The sequence below is a fragment of the Pseudorca crassidens genome, chromosome 2 (assembly GCF_039906515.1).
Source record: "Pseudorca crassidens isolate mPseCra1 chromosome 2, mPseCra1.hap1, whole genome shotgun sequence".
NCBI lineage: Eukaryota > Metazoa > Chordata > Mammalia > Artiodactyla > Delphinidae > Pseudorca > Pseudorca crassidens.
The window spans coordinates 140,429,066-140,454,304 of record NC_090297.1 but is presented as its reverse complement, the minus strand read 5'-3'; the positions used below and the strand labels follow the sequence as shown (position 1 = coordinate 140,454,304).

Sequence of the window (25,239 nt, the reverse complement as noted above, 5' to 3'; positions counted from 1 at the left end):
TTCTGAAGCATGAACAGGAGTCGCCTAGGACAGGGGTAGGGGTAGGGGTAGGGGAAGGATGGCGTGGAACTGTCCAAGCAGAGGAACAGCGTGTGCAAAGACCCCAGTGCGGGAGAGGGTACAGAGCACCTGAGGGCCTGAACTAGACCAGAGTGGCTGACAGCAGAGAGCAAACAGGAGAGTGGCCCGAGATGAGGAGGGAGCAGGGTAAGGACCTTGGCCTTCATCCCAAGAGAAATGGGGGCTATTGAGGTTTTTAAGCAGGGAACTGCCATGATAAGATGTGTACTTCATGATCACTCAGCCACTCTGTGGAGAATGAACTGGAGAGGGCCAGAGGGGAAGTGCAGAGGCCAACATGGGAGATAAATAGAAGGAAAACAGAAAATGAGAGGGTGTGAGCAACACCTTGTCAGTCGGGAGGCAAACCGGTAGAGATTAAGAACATGGGCTCGGAATCAAGCTGCCCAGTTTGTGTCCTGACTTTGTTACTTACTCTACAATCTTGAGCAAATTACCTAAGCTCATCTCTAAAACAGGGATAGTATCTGCCTATGTCCTAGATGGTGTGAGGATTAAATGACAAATACACCTCAAGAACTCAGAACGGTATCTGGCACACAGGAACGTGCTGTGGCCCAAGGCCACACAGCTACTACTAGAAACAGAGAAATACTGGACTGCTCTGATTAAAGCTGGGGGTGGGCGGGCCGGGCCCCGAGCCTCGTCCACTTGTCCACCCCTAACCACCACCTTGTCCTAGTCCCACCCACGCAGCCCTAAATGCCTGGGACTTCACAGACTCCCTCTCTGCCAAATAAGGTTGGCCTCAGAGTGGCCTGTTGGGAGCCTGTCTCCTGGGCACTGTGTGAAAAAATGGGGTGACAGCAGCTGACCCGTTTAAGAGTTCTGGCACGCAGGGCCACGCTCAACTTTATAATATAACTAGAGTAGAACCTCAGAAGGCTTTTGCTTCCCTTACTTCATCTACCAAAAGGAAAAAAAAGTCTAAACACTCTTCTGCTTGCTGACGTATATATAAACTGTTTTATTTTTTAAATTACGATGAAGGGGAAAAAGGCCACGAAACAGAGAAAAATAGCCTCGAAGGAACTCGAAGGAAATGTAGATCTCAGAAGGGTACGGTTGACAGAAATGCCTTTGAAGGAACTCCTGAGAAGTTTATGGTGGCCCTCACTACCTGCCTGCTTTATTCATTCTGTCTCCCCTCTCTGCCCCTCCTAAGCCATGGTTCTGATCCGGTTTCGAGCAGAGACTTAGTCAACTCTGGGTTCTAACCTCCTAGAGATTTGCCTGGGGACAAGGAAGTCCATGTATCAAACACAGGTCCCACTGCAGGAATGGCCCCCTGAGACCTCACGGCCTGTGGCTGGTCAGGGTCACTGGGGGGTGAAGTCAGGGTCTATGAACCCACAACCCAGCCAGCTGTTCCAGAATTAGGTCACAATGAGAGATACTTGGAGTCCCTGTGTGCCAAACACCTGTCCTGAGCCATTCCCAACATCCCTGACCAGACACAGCCTCCTGATGATTCTGGTTTACACAGATGGGACTATGGGATCATAACGGCAAAACGGCCTCACGTATCTGAAGACCAGGATAGCTGATAAAGCCGGAACTACCCCAGGACAAATGAGAGCTCTCACCAGCCCAAAGGTCAAAAAAGCTGGGAAGACTTGGGCAGGGGAGGCCCTCTCCAGACAAGGTGGGCTGCTGGACAGCACAGATATACACAGACAAAACAAGAAACTGACAGGAGCGCTAGACTGTACAGACAATACTTGTTCACTGGCGGTGTGTGTGTGGGGGGGAATAAGGGGAGGAAAACTGGCAATCGGCCAGTTGTCCCCAGCTGCCCCGGGGAAAGCACGGAAGGAACTTCTGTTCCAGAGAGACCAGAGCTGGTGGAGCTGTTCTTCAGGGCAGCACAGCCTTCTCCGCCTCACCTCAGTCAGCCGGGGCCAAGTCTGTGGCCTGCAGTCGCTCCGTCTCCTGGGACGCTTTGCCCCACTGTGTCACACTCGGCTGGGAACGCCTGAATCCTTTTCACCAAATCCTTCCTTTTCATTCTACTGTCTTTGCAATTTTCTGGCAGCATTAGTGTGTCGATCTCTTCCAAGATCTTCATAAACTGCTCGATTGTGGCTTTTACTCTCCTACCGAGTTTGCAGAGAGCTTCAGCTTGCAAATCCTTGGCTAGAAAACCCTGCTGGATTCCGGAAAGCTCTTTATTCCACTCTTCCAGTTGGTCAGCTATCTTCTCCACAGACTTCTCCAAATCTTTCAACTTCTTTAGTTCAACTTCTTCCTCTGGACTGTTCTTTTTCCCAAGTAACATGACCCGGCAACCATTTCGTATTCTAGGTGCTGACACCGGCGTCTCCATTTCCTTCAGAGATTTTCCCTTAAATATGGGTTTCTGAAAAGGCAGCGGGACCCCTGAGGCCTCTGCAAAAACCTGGGCCAGGTCTTGGACCATTGGTTCACTACAGCCCTCTTGCAGGATAACTTGAAGATCGTGCTTCTCATTAATGCGGGTGATGGTCCCGCTGGGCTCGGCAGCTGCCATTTCCTCGCTCGGGGCCGAGCGAGGCCATGCTTTCTTCTACACCCGCGGCCTGCAAGCGGCATCCCTGGTGGATCTGGCATGCCCTCTGGTCGCACTCCGGATGGCTGATCGCTGGGAGGGAGGCAGACCGTCCTCGGCTTGGGGCACTGACTGGGGCGGCTCCCGGCCCTGGCCAAGGGGTGCGCTTCCGGGGGCCCCGCCGCTCCCGGGTGGCGGTGCGGGGGTGGGGGGGGCGCCTCGCAGTCTCCTCGCTCTGCCGCGCTCCGCCGGACCCGTGCTTTGGCTACGCTTTTGAACCACACCCAGGATTGAGACCAGCTCCATCACCGAGCAGTGGTTAAGTATTTGGCAGGTGAATACTTAATCTTTCTGTGTCTGTTTCTGGATTTGTAGAAAGGGGATAAAGACACTGCCTCACAGAGTTGTCATGATGGTCACGGGAGTGATAGCGCCCATAGCTGAACATAAGACTGACACGATTTACAACCCTTAGCTCTCTTTTCCAGCTCCCGTTCTTTTGTTTCCTCAGTGAAAATGTACATGAAATATGATTAAATAATGTATTATTCTACTTTTAAAGAAATGATGATTATAATAACAATAAAATCAGCAACAACAGCAATCATTCTAACTCCGTTTTAGCATCACTTCATGCCCGTGGCACCAGTCTAAGCACATCAAGTTAGACTGTCTCTAAAACCCCAAGTATATACGTTCAGTATTATTACTGTTTCTATCCCCAGTTTACAGATGAGGGCGTTAAGGAACACATGGATATTTGTAATATAAGGTTTGCCTTTGTTTGTAGAACAGCATATTGTTACAGTAAGACATCCCAGACATACTTATCTTTAATATATTTACATTTCAGATTAATTTCCTTAAACACAAACTAAAAGAACAATTTTATTGAACTGATCATTTTTTGAAAAATTGTGTCTCTTCAGATTTTCATGTCTGAGATTTCTTTCTAGAGATCAAAAGTGCTCTCTGAAGCCTCACATATACGTATGTTGGATTGCTTTTTGCCATTTCTGTAAAGGGCTACATGGCACAAATTAAGGGCTTCGGAAATCTGTTATCACTTATAGAACTGTGAAAACTTGCAAAAATTAATGTGAAGGTAACTTGCTTTCTTCTGTGTTTAATATGATAATTTCACTTCTTCCTTCTAGGCATGTTACTTTGTAAGTGTCTACCCAATCATGCATGTCATAGAACCAATCTCCCCTTGCTAACGTTACAGAGATCTGTGATATACTGACTCCAAGACAACTTCTCCAACATTTCTCATAGATTAGCAAGTAAGAAGTTTAACCTGGAAAATAATTGTATGAACTCTGAACTTACCTGAGCATTAGATATTCGAAGAACCTCTCCTCCTCCAAGAGTTTGCATCTGATCCACCTGTGGAAGGGGCCGTCCGTCTTTCATCCAGGTAATTTTAGGAGCTGGGATTCCAGAAGCAATGCAGGTAAGTTCAAGTGGATTATTAACAATTACTGACATCTCTACAGGTTCTTCAGATCCATTGATATGAGGTGGTTCTATTTAAAAAGAATGAAAAACAACAACAAAATAAACTTGCTGTTTGATAAAATACTGCAGATCAGAAAAACTTTAAAATTCAACACAAATATGTTCGTACAATGCAAATTGATTTGAACAAGGATACCAAAATAATTCCTAGATGTTGTTATCATTTGTCACTGGAACTATTTTATTTTTTTTGCAATTTATTGAGGGACAATTTATTAAATGCCAGCACTATGTAAGTCTTTGTGCATTATCTTTTCACTGGCACTATTTTTTTTAAAAATAGATTTATTTATTTATTTATTTTTGGCTGTGTTGGGTCATCGTTGCTGAGCGCTGGTTTTCTCTAGTTGTGGTGAGCGGAGGCTACTCTTCGTTGCGGTGCGCGGTCTTATCATTGCAGTGGCTTCTCTTGTTGTGGAGCACGGGCTCTAGGTGCAAGGGCTTCAGTAGTTGTGGCCCGTGGGCTCTGTAGTTGTGGCTTGTGGGCTCAGTAGTTGTGGTACATGGGCTTAGTTGCTCCATGGCATGTGGGATCTTCCCAGACCAGGGCTCGAACCCGGGTTCCCTGCACTGGCAGGCAGATTCTTAACCACTGTGCCACCAGGGAAGTCCCTACTGGCACTATTTTAAAAGAGATGGATCATGCCTGTAATAGATCATGAAGTAAATGGCAAGCTATTTAAGGTAATTATAGCTCAGCAGTTGGGATTCAGATAATTAGAGCAGTCTTACTTAACTGTAAAGATTTGAAAACTATAAAAACTAAACTAATCTTGTACTATTTTTAAAAGAGAGTTACTTAAATATAGTAGTGTATTTTTGCACCTTTTAAATATCTATTGGTTCTACAAAAGCAATGGGCAAATGCTATGGAATTTTGCAATCATTTTTTCCGTGCAGAACTTTAAGAGGAAACAATGACTAAGCAGAAGAAAAAAGAGTTACATTTGGAGACCATTTCTGCATAAACCACATTTGTTATGTCTGGGCAGAAATAACTTCCTTTTTTGTTATTTATACTTCTAAATTACCTTTCTCAAGAGGATGTTACGGAATCTAAACACTTGGAGCAAACAGTAAAGTTTCTTAGTCCAACTATTCCTAAGTTTAGGAATCACTTTAAAACAGATTTCCCTTACATAGATCATTCAAATTTTCTGTTAACGTTTCCAGCTTACTATTTCACAAGGCAGCAAAAATAGCTGTTGGACAGCTCCAAGGATTAGCTCTGTGTGTGTGTGTGTGTGTGTGTGTGTGTGTGTGTGTGTGCGCGCGCGCGTGCGTGTGTGTGTTTAAAGTCAGGCACATAGTTTAGAGCAGAGGTTCACAGCAGAGAATCTGGAATCAAATAGCCTGAATTTGGATCTTAGCTCCAACAATTATTAGGTTAGTGGATTTGGGCAAATCCCTAAAATAAGTATAGTACTATTATTTAACTAGTAGAATTGTGAGGATTCAATGAAATAATCTATAAACTACATTTCTTTTGTGTTTCTGAATCTGTTTTATTTTATAATTAAAGGTTTTAAGAAAGTTATAACTACTACTAAGTCTACTACATCTGTTGGTGTTATTATTAAAAACTGCCTCCTAAAAATTTGTATCTTTGGTCCTCGTTTTCCTTACTGGAAAAAGATAATATATTTAATACATTATAATTAAGAAGTCAGAGTTTCTTAACTATGGTCCCACATGACTACTCTTTTTCACTTTCATGCATCTTATTATGTTTTGCTGTCAAAATACATTTTCTTAAGTGCATTTTAGATCAATCCAAGATTTCTTGGTTAAAAGATGTCAGTGTCTCCATGTTGCTCATTGAATTAAATACAAACTCCTCATCATGGCTTCCAAGCCTTCCACAACATAGCCTCAATCTCTCTTTATAACACTATTTACTTTTAAAACACTTTATGTAACCTAGACTTCAAACTAGACTACTTTTCTCCCTCAACAAGTTCAGTCCCTTCTTGCTCTGTGACTTTACTAATGCTATTCCTTCTACTGGAATATCTCCAATAGTCCCACCATCCCCTAACTGAGCATGTTCAAGTACTCTCAAGGTCACTTTAGTATCATTATGTTCATTTGTAAAAACCATAAGTCCTTTCTTGATTCTCTCAACAAACTATAAAATTTCTATCCCTTTTAATTTCCATAGCACATTTGACTACAGTCAATTCTTTATTCCTCTCACTTATTGGTTATTTACTATGTGTCTGTCCCTGTGGATACAAAGATTATTTAAGCACGCCCTTAATCTCAAAAGCTTATAGTACTAGATTTAAAATAACAACATGTACCCAAGTGGTTCAAATACCAGTCATCAGATCTTACATGTGTTAAGTGATTGTGAACCATTTTACTCTGTATCTTGTCGATAAGTCTTGTACTTTGAGCAGAATAGGAGTTGTCCATACTTTGATGACTCCAAAACTTATATTTCTAGCCTAGATCTCTCTCCTGGGCTCTAGATCCATATATATAATTATCACATAAGCATCTTCAGTGGGTTGTTTGAAAACAACTTCAAACTCATCATGTATTCAGACTGAACCTGTTACCTTTTCCCTCAAAACCTGGTCTTTTTCCAGCATTCCCTGCATTTACGTGATGAAACCCACCAACTGTTCAGTCACATAAACCAGAAGCTGGGAGTCATCCTCGGTATCTTCTTCCTTGTCATCACTCTCATATGGCCAAATCCACCACCAAGTCTTAATACTTCTACCTGCAACTAGTTCTAGAATACATCTTTTCCTCTCACTTGCATCACTAATCTGAGCTATAATACTGTTTACTTGGACTAATATCTCCTCCTTCCTGGCTGTAGCTGCCTACCCAATATCATTTACTTGTTTCTTTCTTATTAACAGACCTCAATTTTGTTAGGGCTGTCAATGTGCTAAAAACTACATTTCCTAGCCTCTTTAGTAGATGGTAGATGGAGTGGCACGTGAAGATTCTGACCAATGAGATATAAGTAGAGGTAGTTTTGTGGAGGTTCTAAGAAAACACTGAAAGGGGCAGTTCTTTGCCTTTCCCATTTTTTCTGCTCTATTGTTGCCTATAGTGATGCTGAGGGTGAGGAGCCAATGCATGATCACGGTCTGACTATGATATAAAGGCCAAAGGCCAGGAGAACTGTTAAGATTTGAACTGCAGAACCAATGCAACTACTGCCCACCTCCAGACACCTCATTCAGTGAGAAAAACAAAAGTTCTTTAAGTCACCATGTTTAGACTCTCTGTTAATCACAGCCAGACACAATTCCTAATAACACACTGTCTCCAGAACCCACTCCAAGCCACTCTCCACTTTGCAATCACAGAGTGGTCATTCCAAACTGCAACTCTACTCATGGCATTCCACTTGTTAGAACTTTTAATGGTTTCCCATTGTTCTAGGACAAAACACAAAATCCTTAATGTGGTCAACAGTCCTTTCATAGCCTGAACCCTGTCAGCTCCCGTACCCACTAGCTTTATTTTGCATGATCTTCTCCTTTGTTTTTAGTATTTTACCCATAGTAGACTTTCAGAACCACTAATACACCATGACACCTCCCGGCAGGTGGATAGAATTAAGTTGAGATTAGCGCATCACCAAATTAGGACACTTAAATTCACATTTCTATTGTAATATAGATCAGAGTGAAGTTTTTCAGGTTTTAATGGAATTAGGTTTCAACAGATGCTGAAATGCTAAAACTGCTCATCCTTCTGTTAAGCCAGTTTTCAAATCTGTTTTAAGAGAATATCCTTGTAAACCCTGCAGGTGGGAAGGTTGTTCTTTGTATGTGACTCTAACAACATTGGTGTTATTTTTCTTTTTTTGTGTTCTACATCCAGAAATGTACTGGGCCGTGATTCTGCTCCTGGGTTCTAGAATTCCTGCAGAAGTCTTCCTTCTTTTTTTCTCCACTGCCACATGCTACACCAGGCCCCTGTATTTTTAGGCCTTTGTGAGTATAACAGACTCTTCGATTCATTCTTCACTCTGTCATTAGAGGGAATTTTTTGGAAGTGAAATCTGACTGTAACATATTCCTGCTTAAGCTTCTTCTACTGCCTTCGTAATGAGGCCCAAATTCTCTAACTGAGGCTCTTCACAGTATGGCTTCTGTCCAGTTATATTTCCAGTCTTGTCTTCTACTCTTGCTGTTACACTCAGCTTCAGTAAGCACAGATAGACAACTCAGGGTTTATCATTTCTAGGTAAAAGATGTAGGCATCTCCTCACTCATCTCTATAGTCTTACTTTTTAAGGCTTAGATGTATCCTTGAAGAGACCTTCTTCGAACCTTCCCACAGAATTTAATTTTCGCCATATCATCCTTATCACACTCATAAGTAATTACTTTTTCAATATCCATGTTCCCCACCAATGCAGGAACTTGAGGGCTGAGACCACATCCTTCCTATTCAGTGATGCAGTCAAGTACTTGTCATACCATATGTCACACAGTAGGTGTCCAATAATTATTTGTTACATGTTGACTAGAAACATGCCTGGCACATAATGTATAGTCAATAATTAACAATTAATAGGTGAATAATTAATGTACAAGATGTCATCTCTTGATATTCCTCATATTCTGTGAATTGGTATATGGGAATTTGTTATTCCATCCTTCCTTACAAACACATGCTTTCTCCTGCCTTTTGTCTCTGAATATTCTGGTGTACTGCCTCCACTACTACCTTTCATTCTATGGAATACTCATCTACACCACAGTATTTCTGTTTGTTTATTTAGATATTGTTCTGTCTCCTGCTACAGTTAAAACTCACTTCAATCCACCTGATAAGTACCTAGTTCCATTCAGTTCAAGCCAACAGATAAATATTATGTGTCAAATGCCATGCTAAGCCCTGGGAATACAGCAATAAGTAAAAAGGGTACTGATCATCACAGAGTTTAACTAAGGATGAAACAGACTTTTAAGGTTACACAAATAATTAAAATTGTAATAGGTGCTACCAGAAATATTATAGGATGTCCTGAAAACATTTGGCTAGACTCTTGCCAAAATTCTTATTTTTCCTTGTGGGGTGCATTTTGTTAGAAAAAATGTAAAGAGCCTGAGGTTTTACCTCAATCATCGTGAAAAAAAAACCTCCAAAAAATTATTGATTATTGAAATAATTCATTTCATTCATTTTCATTTCTATTCCGAAGTCAAACTGTTTTACTTCAAGGAAAAGATATGTTTTCCCTTTATACTATTTATTTGCATGTAGAACACTGGAATACCTATTTAAAATACTTATTGTAATGCACAAAAGAGTAAATAGAACTAGACTATTTGAAATGACCATTACAACTATAATCTACAGACTGGATCGTTTAAAGATTGTTTGGAATAACATAATAGTATAAATATCATGCTTTTCCATTAAATTACTAGCATCAGAAGTGATTTCAGTTCTTCGAAAAAGTTAAAAAGCTACTTATCAATTGGTTGTATGGCATTGTCAATGAATAATGTTTTACAAGTGGGAGTGTTCATCCTTTTACACAGATAAGAAACACAATAACTTAACAGGCTTCGGATACTAAAAGTAAACCTAGGTGAATTACAGAACAGAAATATGAAGTACAATGAAGTTTTTACAAATTTTGTCCTATAGCCAATGATTCTAAGAATTATACTTACTTATTGTCTTTATTATCACTTATTTCCCAATTATTTTACTTACCTAGGACCTTCAGGATAAAGTGTTTACTGATTTCTCCTGCTTCATTTGAGGCAATGCAGGTGTACCTTCCTGAATCTTCAGTTTCTGCTTTGATGAGCTGAAGGACCATTTCTTGAGAGCTTATTGACAGATGGGCGTCAAGCCCCAGAGGCTGGCCATCTCTAAGCCAGGACATCCTGGGAGTTGGGGTTCCATCGGTAAAACATGGCATGGAGGTGGAACTACCCTTGACAATTGTGATTTCCTCTGTTCCCATCCCATTGTCCAGTTTTGGTGGTACTGTATAGAAAACAAAACAAAATTATGTATCTATTATAATTTGAGAGCAATTTAGATTAAAAAATTTAAATGGTTCAATTAGTTCTATAGTGTTTCTATGATCTATAAAAATATAGAATTTAAAATACCATCTAATTAGTCTATGACTTTACTATAAAAGCATGTGTTATGTAGGCTAGTTTTTAACCTTCCAAAATATTAGCAATAAGACCTCAATACTGTTTCCTTGTAGAACATACAAACTAAATGTGTTTTAAAATTTGGCCATTTTTCAACATCTTAGGTTTTTCCTTTTAAATTGTTATAATTTATATTATTACAGAAGTATACTTCCAGCTACTTTATGTGGAATAAATAAAATAAGTTCCAGAGTAAACTGTATATAATCCAACATAAATCATTTGTAGGCTATAGTAAATAGTTACTTAACTGTTCTGAGAAATTCTTGGGGATCGTGAACTCTGGTCTAGCAAATCTTAATAATTCAGAAATTGAATGTTTTGAGTTCTATCTCTACCTAACATACACACAGAGATATTTAGTATATATGCACACATCCATTCATACTTTAAATACTCTCAGTGAGACACTAACATTATTAGAAAACAGTCTTAACTTTCTCTTTGTATGAAAAGACTGGTCTTGTGTCTGGATTGAAATACTATTTTAAAAAATTTAGATTTCACTGAATGCAAAATTCCAGGTTAGAAAAGTATTTTGACAGACAGTATGCTCCAATATATATGGACCCCTGGGGAGAGCAGGCATTCTAGAAGCCCTAGTTAAGATCCTATTTTACCACTCCTTCCTGATACGTCAATAGTTAAATTAAGGCTGTTGTTTAATATTGGACACATAGTATAGTACTAGGATTGTTTCTGGTGACATACCAAAGACTTGAAGACTGTAATGTTTATTATCCACCCCAGCTCTGTTGGAGGCCACACAAGTATACACAGCATCATCAGACACCTGAGCTCTCACAATCCTGAAAAACAGTTTGACCCAACGCTTCGTAATTTGATCCCATTCAACATATACAAATAAAACATCTGTGATAATACAAAGATTAAGGAAGGGAATTTATTTTGGGAAATTTTAGTTATAAAGCTTATAACCATCCATCACAAAATATAGATGCCTCCAATGCCATTTATTCGACAGAGCCACTGAAAATATAACACAATATGAGAGGTGAATATTTTTCAAATACATATTAATAGAGAATGATGAAAATCATGAAAATCACGATTGTAGTAAGCATCTTCCTACCATTTTGCCATATAGTTTTAGCTATAATAGTTCTTGAAAAAATATATGATACATGTATGTCTATGAAAGACCTATTTTATACAAACTTACTAAAACATGAGCATTTAAATAAGAATAATAAACCATGCCAAACTTATATTTGCTATCCCCCCTCTTCTAAAAAATTACTGAAAGGGAAACAAAAGTAAAAGCTTAGGAAAAGACATTTTAAAAACATTATTTAGGTGAAGTTAAAGTTACAATCACAGTAACTTTGTCTAGCAAATCATACACTATAAAAGCTGACCTGACAACTTGTCCTCCAGACAGCAACCGGACATGGGAGGAGAGAGGCAGAGGAAGTCCATTCTTTAGCCAGTTTATCTGTGGTGGAGGCATCCCTGTGGCTCTGCATTCAATATTTATTGAAGTATCCACCAAAGCCATTAGTTTCTCTGCTGCTTCTTTATTACCCCTAATTGCAGGTGGAACTACATCATATAGAAAATGAGAGAGAAGGGGGTGGGGTGGAGTGGGGTGTGTATTACCAGTTCCAATCATTTCAACTACATTTACCTATATTTCTGCCTTGTATCCCAAAAGGAAACAACAAGGACATCACATTTTAGAACTAAATGCTTCAGACACCTACTGCTGGACCTTCATTTCTTCTGATCGATTCCTAAGGCAGCATAGTCAAAAGAGGGTGAAATTTCGTATTTACCATAGACGTTCAAGTTAAAAATTCGGTCTTCTTCTCCAGCAGGATTAGTAGCAACACACGTGTATTTCCCCATGTCAGATGGGAGGGCTTCGTAAATGTTTAATGTGCTGCCATCTGCAGTCACCCTATAGAAAAGATTATATCAGAGGCACTGAGATGATATATATGGAGCTATTTCTGGAAAACTCATTCCAGATTATTATATTCTTTAAAAAAAATCACCCTAAAATGCATCTTCATCTTGGATATAATGGTTTAAATCTTTTCCACTAAGTACATGGAAGCCTGTTAAAGTCAGAGCTAGTGAAACTGGCAGAGATTTCAAGCAACCAGCTAAACTGCTACAGTAATGGATCTCATATATCCACTGCCTCCTTATGAGAAAAAAGGAAGTGAACAAAATCAGGTTAGGAACTTGTCTATCCGAATCATGGGCAAAGACATGTTTTTCTCAGAGATAGAATGTTTTGTCCTTAGTTATCAATATAAGGCTGGAATTAAATGAAAATTATAAAAACTGTGGTATAAAAATTGAAGAATGTTACAGTGATAAATTAGAGTGAAAAATCTGGCTATAAACAACTTACTAATACTCTTAATGAGAAGGAGCAGGATAGAATAATTCATTTAAACACTGACAACAACTTAGTATTTATGTATGGGTATAGTTTGCAAAAATTTTTCTAATTGCTAAAGCTTTTCCTTTTATTTACATAATACTGTATACTAACTATACAACTAGGTTATCAATGATATCTAAATTAAGATTATTGCATTATTGATTCTCTTCACACACCATTAATTATCAAATAAAACTTCCTGTGTTTTACAAAGAGATTAAATTGCTATCTACAGTCATTCTTACAATAGTGATTTTATTAGATTCTCCCAGTGTCCAAAGTAAATACTCCATTTCTACTATATCATGTTATTAAATATAATTATTGAGAATTACAATCTTATTATCTGGGTCTATTTTATTTTTTCTTTTTGAAACTATGAATTTTAAAATTCCATGAGTTTAACCATATGAATAAACAAAAAGCAAGTTGCCATGACCAAAGGAAAGTAGTAAGCTGACTTTGGAAAAATACTGTATTTGACTGACAAATTGGCCCATTTACAAATCTACACATATTGTGTAGCTGGGAACAAATAATAAAGTGGATATAAGAATAAGTATATGTGGGCTCTTAATGTGAGAGGAGAAGTAATAGATCCCAAATTCCTCGGTACAAATATTATCTTATAGATCTTGAGGTCCCACCAACTATCTAGTACTTGGTTTAGAATAGGGTTGATATCAGCTGATTTAATAAATAACTAAATATTTAACTATTCAGAAATGTCCACACCAGAGAATTGAAACTCAAAATGTACCTCTAAGCTAAAACATTGTTTGGCAATTTACCTAATCTTGTAAAGGGGACAAATGTCTAAGTTTTAACATAAAACGATTTCAAAGAAAATAACATTTATTTTTCTTTAAATTATGTATATTCAATTCATTGATTAGAAAATATACTGCAAACCCTTAAGTTTAAAATACTGGTTCAAAATGATAAAGTTTGCAATACATTTAATTAATGCCTTCTGAGGTATATATAATTCTTTGAGTAATTATAATTATTCTGGTATGTGTATATTATAGGGCTTTGTGATGAAATAATATAGTAGAGTGTAGAATTCTGCAGTGTCCTTCAAAAGGCATTTGTTGTTGAAAGTAGCAGGAATGCCTTACCACATTATCATTCCATCTCTATGTGGTTTGTGGCGTGAAGTGTCAGCTGAAAACGGGATTTGGACAAATCACTATAGGAGATGAACCAGGTTATGATGATAGTATCTTTTCTCAAAATGAGCCAAGCACTATGGCATGTCTGGTGGTTTGGTGATTTCAGGACACAAAATTATATCTAAGGGATGACTGATGAATCTTTTGTAGGATGAAATTGGTTTGATGTCAGCAAGAAAGAATTATTTTATGATGCAGACTTTGGTATAAACGTTCTGAAATTAGAGGAATAAAATCTACAACAGTTAACTAACACTTGCAGGAATGAACATGTGAGGAGATTTTATAACACAGAATTGATAAATAAGGAACACATACACACACAGACAAATACTTTTGAGTGATTCTCCAAGGAGAATATCTGTGTCCAACTCTCTAAAACTGTAGAACACATTACAATTAATGATGCAGAAATTCTTTTCACACATACCGAATTCTTTCTGTTTCACTGTTAGTTATGGGCTTTCCATCTCTAAGCCACTGAATAAGAGGGGTAGGAATGCCATTTGCATTGCAGACCAGCTCAACATTTTCCCCAAGAAGGACACTGACTTCACTTGGAATCTCAGCACCAGCAACATTTGGAGGAACTTTGGAGAAAAAATTGACTTTCATTAACAAGGCACAAGAATATAAATTCTAATGAATGCAACAGAATCATAGAACAATATGCCATTTTTATTTCACATTCTTTCTAGATTGTGGTTCAAGATCAAACTCTTGTTATTGCCATAAATTATTTTTAAATGAGGAATAGGTAGAGGAATCACTTCAATATTCCTGTTATATTGTAAGTTGGTATAATTATTTGCTCATAGTGGTTGGTGACATATCTACCTCATGGGCACCCCTCCTGGCCAAACAGAATCGCTCTTAGATTAAATCCTCAATAGATAGCTGAGAATTAATACAGTTCAGGGGAATCTGTTTTATAAAATTTTGGCATAAACATCTGAGAAAAGTATCTAAGTTGGTTAATTCTTTCTCTATTTAAATATTATTTATTCTGAACGATAGGTTTATTATTGGTTTCAAGATTTAATCATTTCTATTCCCTTTTTCTAGCCATCTTTGTTTTTCACCTTAATGATTCATTTAAGAAATAGTGTGTACTTAAAAGCTTTTGCACAGAAAAGGAAACCATAAACAAGATGAAAAGACAACCCTCAGAAGAAGTGAAAATATTTGCGAACAAAGCAACTAACAAAGGATTAATCTCCAAAATACACAAACAGCTCAGGGAGCTCAGTATCAAAAAAAAAAAAATCCAATCAAATAATGGGCGGAAGACCTAAATAGACATCTCTCCAAAGAAGACATACAGATGGCTAACAAACACATGAAAAGATGCTCAACATCACTAATTATTAGAGAAATGCAAATCAAAACTACAGTGACATATCACCTCACACCAGTCAGAATGGCCATCATTAAAAAATCTACAACTTTGTTATACAGCAGAAAGTAGCACACCATTGTTAAGCAATTATACTCCAATAAAGTTTTTTTTAAAAAATCTACAAACAACAAATGCTGAAAAGGGCATGGAGAAAAGGGAACCCTCTTGCACTGTTGGTGGAAATGTAAATTGGTGCAGCCACTATGGAGAACAGTATGGAGGTTCCTTAAAAAACTAAAAATAGAACTACCATATGACCCAGCAATCCCACTACTGGGCATATACCCAGAGAAAACCATAATTCAAAAAGACACATGACACATGCACCCCAATGTTCATTGCAGCACTATTTACAATAGCCAGGTCATGGAAGCAACTAAATGTCCATCAACAGAGGAATGGATAAAGAAGATGTGGCACATATATACAATGGAATATTACTCAGCCATGAAAAGGAATGAAATTGGGTCATTTATAGAGATGTGGATGGACCTAGAGACTATTATACAGAGTGAAGTAAGTCAGAAAGAGAAAAACAAATATTGTATATAACGCATATATGTGGAATCCAGAAAAATGGTATAGATTATCTTACTTGCAAAGCAGAAATAGAGACACAGACATAGAGAATGTATGGACACCAAGGGGGGCAAGAGGGGGGGTGGGATGAATTGAGAGATTGCGATTGACACACATACACTACTGATACTATGTATAAAATAGATAACTAATGAGAACCTACTGTATAGCTCAGGGAACTCTACTCAGTGCTCTGTGGTGACCTAAATGGGAAGGAAATCCAAAAAAGAGGGGATATATGTATACATATAGCTGATTTACTTTGCCATACAGTAAAAAATAACACAGTATTGTAAAGCAACTATACTCCAATAAAAAATTAAAAAAAGAGAAATAACATGTACATACAACTCAACAACAAAAAAACAAACAACCCAATTGAAAAATGGGCAGAAGACCTAAACAGACATTTCTCCAAAGAAGACATACAGATGGCCAACAGGCATATGAACAGATATTCAACATCACTAATTATTAGAGAAATGCAAATCAAAACTACGATGAGGTATCACCTCACACCAGTCAGAATGGCCATCATCAAAAAGTCTACAAATAACAAATGCTAGAGAGGGTGTGTAGAAAAGAGAACCCTCCTACACTGTTGATGGAAATGTAAATTGGTAAAGCCACTATGGAGAACAGTAAGGAGGTTCCTCAGAAAACTACAAATACAATTACCATATGATCCAGAGATCCCACTACTGGGCATATACCTAGACAAAGCTATAATTCAGAAAAGTACATGCAGGACTTCCCTGGTGGCGCAGTGGTTAAGAATCTGCCTGCCAATGCAGGGAACATGGGTTCGATTCCTGGTCCGGGAAGATCCCACATGCCGCAGAGCAACTAAGCCCATGCACCACAACTACTGAGCCTGCACTCTAGAGCCCGCAAGCCATGACTGTTGAGCCTGTGCACCACAACCACTGAGCCTGCGTGCTACAACTACTGAAGCCCACGTGCCTAGAGCCCATGCTCTGCAACAAGAGAAGGCACTGCAATGAGAAGCCTGAGCACCACAATGAAGAGTAGCCCATGCTTGTCACAAGTTGAGAAAGCCCGCGTGCAGCAATGAAGACCCAATGCAACCAAAAATTAAAAAAAATATATATATATATTTTAAAAAAAGATACATGCACCCCTATGTTCATAGCAGCACAATTCACAATAGCCAAGACATGGAAACAACCTAAAGAAGATGTGGTACATATATACAATGGAATACTACTCAGCCATAAAAAAGAATGAAATATGCCATTTGCAGCAACATGGATACAACCAGAGATTATCATACTAAGTGAAGTAAGTCAGAAAGACAAATACCATATGATATCACTTATATGTGGAAGCTAAAATATGACACAAATGAACCTATCTATGAAACAGAATCACAGACATAGAGAACAGACTGGTGGTTGCCAAGGAGGAGGGGGGGTTGGGGGAGGGATGGAGTGGCATGCTGGGGTTAGCAGATGTAAGCTTTTACATATATTATAGAATGGATAAACAATAAGGTCCTACTGTATAGCACAGAGAACTATATTCAATATCCTATGATAAACCATAATGGAAAAGAATATTTTAAAATAATGAATGTATATAGATGTATACCTGAATCACTTTGCTGTAGAGCAGAAATTAACACAACATTGTAAATCAACTATACTTCACAAAAAGAAATATTGATTAAAAAAAAGAAATAATGTGTAATAAAAATATTGACAGTAGTATAAGACAGAAATACATTTTAATTCTTTCTAAATAATTATAGTGGTGTGCTGGAGGCAGCTCATTCCAGCTTGCAAGAGCCAATTTTGCACATCTTTCCTGCTCCATGTTTGGTGCCATAATATCCGTACCTTGAAATGGGCCACTGTGGGAATACTTACACCACAGAGACTGACAAACGATTGGTTACAAATCAAGACCTTTTTGTCTGCAGAGTCAACTGTTAAACTTTTACCAACACATTGCTATATAATATCTCCAAATCTCATTTTAGTCGTCCAGAAGATGATAATAATTATATCAAATTTGTACAATTTAGAAGTTGAATCAATAAGAATGTAAATGAGACATCCTATAACAAGTATATAATATAGGAAAAGTGCAGACTAGGCCCTATGTCTATATACAATTTCTAGTCCTAAGACATAATAACATATATAAAAAGTCTGGCAAAATGTTTGGTCATACCACATACCCCATGATTGGCATCTATTATTATTAGGGCATTAAACATAATTAAACATGCAATTTCTGATACTGAATCTCTGAATAGCAGTTTTTCCCTTTTTACTTCTGAAATCTTAAAGCATCACTAATAGGAGAAACCACTATTACTCATAAACATCTTAATTTTTCTTTAATTTCAGTTTTTAGGTGATGGGTTTTAACTAATCTTATTGTGATCACTTTGCAATATATACATATATCAAATCATTATGTTGCACACCTTAAACTTATACAGTGTTATATGTCAATTATATCTCAATAAAACTGGAAAAAAATTTCAATTTTCTGGAGTTAGCTTTAACAGAGCATGCAACAGGTAGATAATACATATTCACAACTGCATTTATAACTTATGAGAAATTCTTTTCAGTAACTATAATAAAATTGGAAAAAGCAAGCATTTCAACTTAGTTTCAAGTTAGAGTTCCATTTCAATTTAAACATTAGACCAAAAGTAATACCCCAAAGGTTTGCTGAAAATCAAAAGGATGCAAGTTCTCCCTGCAGTGCTCAATTCTATGCTGGAACGTAGTAAGTGTTAATTAAATATTTCTTGGATGAATCAATGCTCCTTATTCTCAAACCAAAATAGTATAAGATTCATGATTATTTAAGCTCACCTAATCCTTGGCCAGTAATTAGAACATATTTAATATCTTCATGAGATAAATCTTATCTATATCAATAGGAAGAGACCTATAGGCTTAGCATCAAAATAAGTTATTGCAGTTTTAAATAAACAAGTAATTCAATAGAATATATACTATAGGAAGGTAAACATTTCAGGAAACATGAAAAAAAAGAGATTTTGAAATTTCTATTCTTTTCTCCACATTTATGTCCATTTTCATGAAAATACTATCTACTGGCAAATGTAGGACAGAAAATTTTTTGTTTATCTAATGATATTTTGTAAGTCAAATCATTATGCTGTGCACCCTAAAATTATACAGTTCTTTATATCACTTATATCTCAATAAATTGGAAAAGAAATAAAATATCCAAAACATGCAAAAAAGAGATATTTTGAATCAATTATAAATGATCTATTTAGATGTACACTTATTTTGTACTACAGATAGAATGTAATAAAGAAACTGAAGACAGATCAGAGTGTACCACACATACCTTGAATTGAAAGAATGTAATTTTTCTGCGCTTTGCCCTCCATATTTGATGCAATGCATGTATAGTTTCCACTGTCTGAATGCTGAGACCGGGCAATTTGGAGTTTGCTACCTCCCGACAAAATATGAACTTCAAGTGAGTCAGAATTTTCTAGAGGTAGAAACAAAGCCAAACAAAACATAAAAAAGCTTTTATTTTAACATCTCTACAAGTCACTGTAAAAATGTCTTTATGTGACAAATGTATTTTTTTAAGTTTTCCCCTTGTCCTTTGATCCTTTCATTACTATTTATTCTACTTCCTTATAAAAGAAGAAATTAATAAAATTTTCTCTCCAGTAAAATGGAAAGGAGAAAAATCTCTGTAAAGTGAAGAATCCTTTTGTAGGGCTTCCCTGGTGGCGCAGTGGTTAAGAATCCGCCTGCCAACGCAGGGGACACGGGTTTAAGCCCTGGTCTGGGAAGATCCCACAGGCCGCGGAGCAACTAAACCCGTGAGCCACAACTACTGAGCCTGCTCTCTAGAGCCCGTGAGCTACACCTACTGAAGCCCGCGCACCTAGAGCCTGTGCTCCGCAACAAGAGAAGCCAGCACACTGAGAAACCCGCACACCGCAAGAAAGAGTAGCCCCTGCTAGCCGCAACTAGAGAAAGCCCGCACGCAGCAACAGAGACCCAACGCAGCCAAAAATAAAAATAAATTAAAAAAAAAAAGAATCCTTTTGTAAGTTTATATTACAGTACATTAGGCTTTATGAACTAAACACAGCTATGTGCGTAATACTGAAAATGTGCTAGTTTATTAACCTAGTGAATCAAGAGCAAAAGAAAACAATCATAAAAAACTGCACAGCTACATTACCTATGGGTTTGTGGTTCTTCAACCATGCTATCATGGGAGGTGGGATTCCAGTGGCATCACATGTTAAAGTCACAGGATTGCTGATTGTCTCCACAATGACTTCTTTTTCAGGCCCTTCAATACTGGGTGGCACTGTAAAAAGACAGAAGAAAATCATGTGTCCTCATTAAGTTAATTCAGGATACTTTCTGGCATTTGCATATCTGGGGGAAAAAGACTTATATTAGAGGCAGATGCTCACCATATACATTGAGGTGGAAATTTTTATCATCCCGTCCTGCTACATTTATAGCTCTACATACATACTGGCCTGTGTCAGATACCTAAAAGAAAAAGATACTATTGTATGTGCTCCATTAAGTTATAGATGACCAATCACACCGTTCGAGTGTAGATTAAATCATCAGTCATCTTTATGCTTAAATGCCCCAGTCCTAATTGCCTTCTACAATCCTGCTTTTTTTTTAAATGAAAAATGAGGATAATGGCATTGATGATGTTATTTTTTAAATGAAAATAATTTTTCACTGGAGTAAGGGGAATATGCAACTTCCAATTCTCCCTTCCATAATCCCGCCAAGGAGTCATGACACACAAACAAGAATAAAAGATGCACCTCAGCTTTCGTGATGTGCAGCATTTGTCCATCGGCCAAAATCTCCCGCTGAGTAGACTCTGTTAGCATCCGCCCATTCTTATACCAGGTGATGACTGGAGGTGGGACAGCATTCGATTCACACTCCAATGACACTGAGGTGCCCTCTCTTACATTAACTACAGAAAGAGATTCGCTGCCATGATCTTTAATGCTTGGGGGCACTGAAGGAAGAAAATAAGAACAGAGGATTTTTTTTTTTCACAGAATGCTCAGATAGAAAATATCTAATACCAGTTTAAGAATGAAAAAATCTTATGAAAAAAGTAGAAGCAAACCGTAAACAGTCAGGGCAACTTTTTTCTTGCTTTCACCAGCTTGGTTGATGGCTATACAAGTGTATTCACCACCATCAGATACCTTGGCCCGGATAATTTGTAAAGTTCGACCACCTGTGGGCAAATATAATGCAAACTGAAGTTTGGTACAGAGGTTGTTGTAATAACAACCTTATCAATAAGATAAATAGCAAAATATATCCTTTCCCTTAGAGGAAAATCTAAGCATAGATAGAAGCATATAGAAGCATTTCATATATAAAATGAAAGAATTTAATCAGCTTCCTTTGATCCTTTCAGTACTATTTATTCTACTTCCTTATAAAAGGAGAAATTAATAAAATTTTCTCTCCAGTAACCAAACATGGATAATAGAACTGTTTCATATAGATTCTAGTGAGCAAACCATAATTGTATTAGAGTCAGTATATGTCACCAAGTATTTCTGGGTTTAAATCTCCCACAGTGCAGAACTGGCTGTCCGTCTGTTAGTCTATCTACTGATATTAATCTATCTTCAAGGAGCTTTAGGATCGATTGAAAACAACCAGTGATTTTATCCAATGAAAGCACTATTCGCTAGTCTATCACCCCCAAGTAATTGCTAAGCAGCTCTGTTCCTAAATTTCATAATTTCTTGAAGTAGACCTTGTTACTGTACATTCCCACTGAAATCATAGAGTCTTTACAGTCTTATCCTAATGGCCCCAAATGGCTGAAGAGAGGCATTTAATGTGAACAAATAAATGCAGCAAGACAAAAGTTTGGAAAGAGACTAAGTTGAAATGCCATTTGTATTAAATAAAGAAAAATGAGAAAGTGTTGCCCACTTCATAAAGAGCTCTAAGTTCCTTACCGGGCACAATGAGAGCATTTGTGTTTAGCTTGATAGGCTGTTCATTCTTGAGCCAGCTGAGATCAGGAGGTGGAAAACCGGAGACCTCACAGGTCAAAGAGATGAAATTGTTCACCACAACAGTGAGATTTTCAGGGTTAGGACCAATGACACTTGGAGGAACTATAATAGTAAATATATTAAAAGTGAAATATATTGGTATTAATAGTAAACATATTAAATGTAAAAAGTGATATTATCAGTAATACATATTCCAATTTATTAATATAATCCCAACTACTGTACTCTGCTAAAGCACTGAGTTAATGATACTGTTAATTATTTACCTTTCTTCTTAGAATTCCCTAATGCCTTCATCAAACTCATGTCCATCAGTTTTGTTTTTCCCAATTGAAACAGAATACTAGAATTTTCAGACAGAATTATTCTGCATTTTATTTGTAAAATGTAGTTGCCAGTTCCTGAGATGGTTTTGTCAATGTACACAGACCTAATACTGCTTTTTATTAAATACATGTGAATATTCTTGTTTTTAATATTATATCCTTAAAGTTTTTATTTTCTTGCTTATAGAAATAATAGACTAGACCTGTTATTTTAGGGTATCTATCAATAAATTATACAGGTTATTTCAACAATGTAAATCACTGACTTTCAAGATAAACAGAAGATTTAAGAAATAAGCAATACAATGGCTTATTGTTCAAAACCAAAAAAGAATTCCAAAAGCAGAAGCAGTACAGAGAAAAAGTATAGTAAAAAAGCATAAGATTAATAATGCAATGCCAATTATGCATGTTAAAACACACGCAGATGGAATAATAGATTTTTTACAAGAACACATGCACGGGGAAGGAATAACATCATACATATTTGAATGGTTTCTATGTGGGGGGTGGGAATAGGAGCGAGAAATGAGCATAAAAATGAGTGAATACATTAATGAATGAATACATTAATAAATAAAGGCAGAGGTAGGTTTTGCTCAGGCCAATGAAGATAGTAAGACATGAAATAAAGAACACAACTAATGTAACACTCTATTATTATATTATACTCTCTATGTTATATTATACTCTTTTATATTAAGACTGAGGTCTTAAAATAGCATCAAAAACAAAAGCAAAAGATCAAAAGGCAAAATTGCTTTTTAAATTTTACTATACATGTTTTTTTATCCACCAATTTTCATATTCATTCATCTACTCATTTATCAAATATTTATTAAATACCTACTGTATTTCAGATGTGCTAAGTGCTGATACAGTATGAAAAATATAATAGATATTATCTATAAAGAATTAATAATTTGGTGATAGTGACAGACATTGAACAAAAAGTAACAGCTAACATTTTTTTGAGTGGTTATGCTGTGCCAGGCACTGAACTAAACACTTCATGTATACCATTGGAGGCTCAGAAACCTTATGTGTTAGATACAGTTCTTATCCTCTTATTTATTATAGATGAGCAAGCTGAGACAGAGAGGTTAGCATCCTGCCTAAGGTTTCACAGTTAGATACTGGAAGAAACTGGAAGACTGCTGTCTGGCTCTAGAGCCCTGTTCTTAGCCACTGTCCGATACTGCCTAATAATTACAAGTGTGATGAGTGTGAGTGTCCATCAGAAGAGTAGGGTGACAAGAGGGAAATAACCTAGTTTGGGGATCAGGAGGAAGAAGTGACATTTAAAAAGATGCTGAAGTATGACCAGGAATAAGCTAGCGGAAGACAGATAATGGACGGGTCTTTCAGAAAGAAGGCATGGCACATACAAAGGCGCAAATGGGGAAAAGAACATGGCACCAGAAGGCTGACATGACCAGAGTCTGAAGAGCAAGGCTGCTGGGGAGTAAGGTGGAGAAGGCAAAGATTAAAGGACTAAATAGTATAAAATTCTAGAGGGTCTTCTGGGCATCATTAGAATGCTGAAATAACAGCCTAAGGAGAGGAAAGCAGAGGAGTGGTTTACTCAAAAATTAGCTTAAAAGTTATCAATCTGGCCACAGTGGAGGGAACTGGTGAGAAGGCTAGAAGGGACTCAGAAAGACCAGTTAGGAGACTATTGCTGTAATGAGTGCAGAAGATGATAGTGCTATGCCTAGGATGGTGTCAGAAAGGATAGAAAAGTGAGTGGATCCAGAATATTATGTAGGTAGAATATTTAGGATTCAATGCTTTGGGGGTGAGGTTTCAGGAGGAGGAGGAATCCAGGATGACATTCATTTAACTGGCTCAAACAATGCGAAGATGGTGATTCCGTTTACTGAGACAGAGATCCCTGGAGGAGGAACACATTTCTGGGAAAAGGTAATGAGATCAGTTATATACACATGGTCTTAGAGTGACTATTAGGCATTTGTGTCAATAAGAAGTACATATTTGAACAGAAGCGTCTAGAGTTCCTGAGGCAGCCCTGACTGAAAATAAAAATTTGCAAACTATTCTGCACATAGATGGTATCTGAAATTTGGGAATTCATGAGATCACGTAAGAAAAGAGTGGGAAGAATAAAGTCTAGCGCTTGGAAAACGAAAGTGTAATAGTCAAGTAGAGAAGGAGGAACTAGCAAAGACGACTGGGAATGCGAGACTGGGAAGGCAAGATTATCAATAAGGGGTGTGGGCATCACAAAAGCCAAAGGAAGAGAATTTTTGAAAAAGACAGTCAAATGTTGAAGGATGTTGAATGCTCAGAAGTAAGAAAGATAAAGCCTGAAAATGCGTGTTGGACTTCTGATGTCATTTCATGAATTCAGTGAGCAGTTTCATTGGAGTTGGGGTGAAATCCGATGAGCAACGGTGGGAGGAGTGAGGAAAAGGAGACAGTAAATATATACAGCTATTAGAGAAGGTTGCCTTGAAATGGGGAAAAAGAGAAGGATGCCTCTGAAGAGAAATACTAGGTCTAAGGGAGAGTTGTTTTGGGTTTTTTTTTGTTTGTGTTTTTGGTTTTTGGTTTTTTTTTTAAGAGGCAAGAGATGAGTAAATTTAAATGCTCTTGGGAAGGAGCCAGTGAAAGTGTGAATTTCAATACTGGAGAGGAAGAGAGGAGACCGTGAGATTTTTGACCAGGCGGTCACCAGGGATATAGAGTCAAGTCAGTCTTTAGAAGGTAGAGGAATGCTCCCATCTTGTGTTGTAACAGAAGGAAGAAATGGCAGCATCACATGCAGCTAATATTCTCATTTTGATGGTAGGAATTTGAAGTGGTTTCAGCCATATGCCTTCTCTTTTCCCTGTAAAACAGGAGGTAAGGGCACTGACTGAGTGAAGGTGAGAGGCAACTGTGATTGAATGTTTGTGTCCCCCCAAAATTCATACACTAAAGCCCTCTCAGTGTGGTTGTATTTGAAGATGGGGCCTTTA

At 37.6% G+C, this 25,239-nt stretch overlaps 1 protein-coding gene and 1 pseudogene across 4 annotated transcripts in view; both read right to left on the bottom strand.

Moving 5' to 3' along the window:
* The window catches only part of HMCN1 (hemicentin 1), a 524,815-nt gene that overhangs the window by 128,028 nt on the left and 371,548 nt on the right, over window positions 1-25,239 (bottom strand). For all 4 annotated transcript variants that reach the window (XR_010941259.1, XM_067728936.1, XM_067728938.1 and 1 more), the window contains exons 58-69: window positions 21,873-22,034; window positions 21,017-21,130; window positions 20,700-20,902; window positions 20,325-20,406; window positions 20,084-20,215; window positions 19,223-19,372; window positions 14,312-14,471; window positions 12,087-12,211; window positions 11,670-11,853; window positions 11,002-11,099; window positions 9,833-10,111; window positions 3,941-4,137 (exon numbers count right to left, since the gene is read on the bottom strand). Coding sequence is in view for 3 of the 4 variants with exons in the window: in XM_067728936.1 (XP_067585037.1) it covers window positions 3,941-4,137; window positions 9,833-10,111; window positions 11,002-11,099; window positions 11,670-11,853; window positions 12,087-12,211; window positions 14,312-14,471; window positions 19,223-19,372; window positions 20,084-20,215; window positions 20,325-20,406; window positions 20,700-20,902; window positions 21,017-21,130; window positions 21,873-22,034 (1,886 nt within the window). In the remaining variant the exon portion in view is untranslated. The remainder of the gene's footprint in view (window positions 1-3,940; window positions 4,138-9,832; window positions 10,112-11,001; window positions 11,100-11,669; window positions 11,854-12,086; window positions 12,212-14,311; window positions 14,472-19,222; window positions 19,373-20,083; window positions 20,216-20,324; window positions 20,407-20,699; window positions 20,903-21,016; window positions 21,131-21,872; window positions 22,035-25,239) is intronic.
* Window positions 1,973-2,897, bottom strand: LOC137211901 (BAG family molecular chaperone regulator 1 pseudogene; annotated as a pseudogene).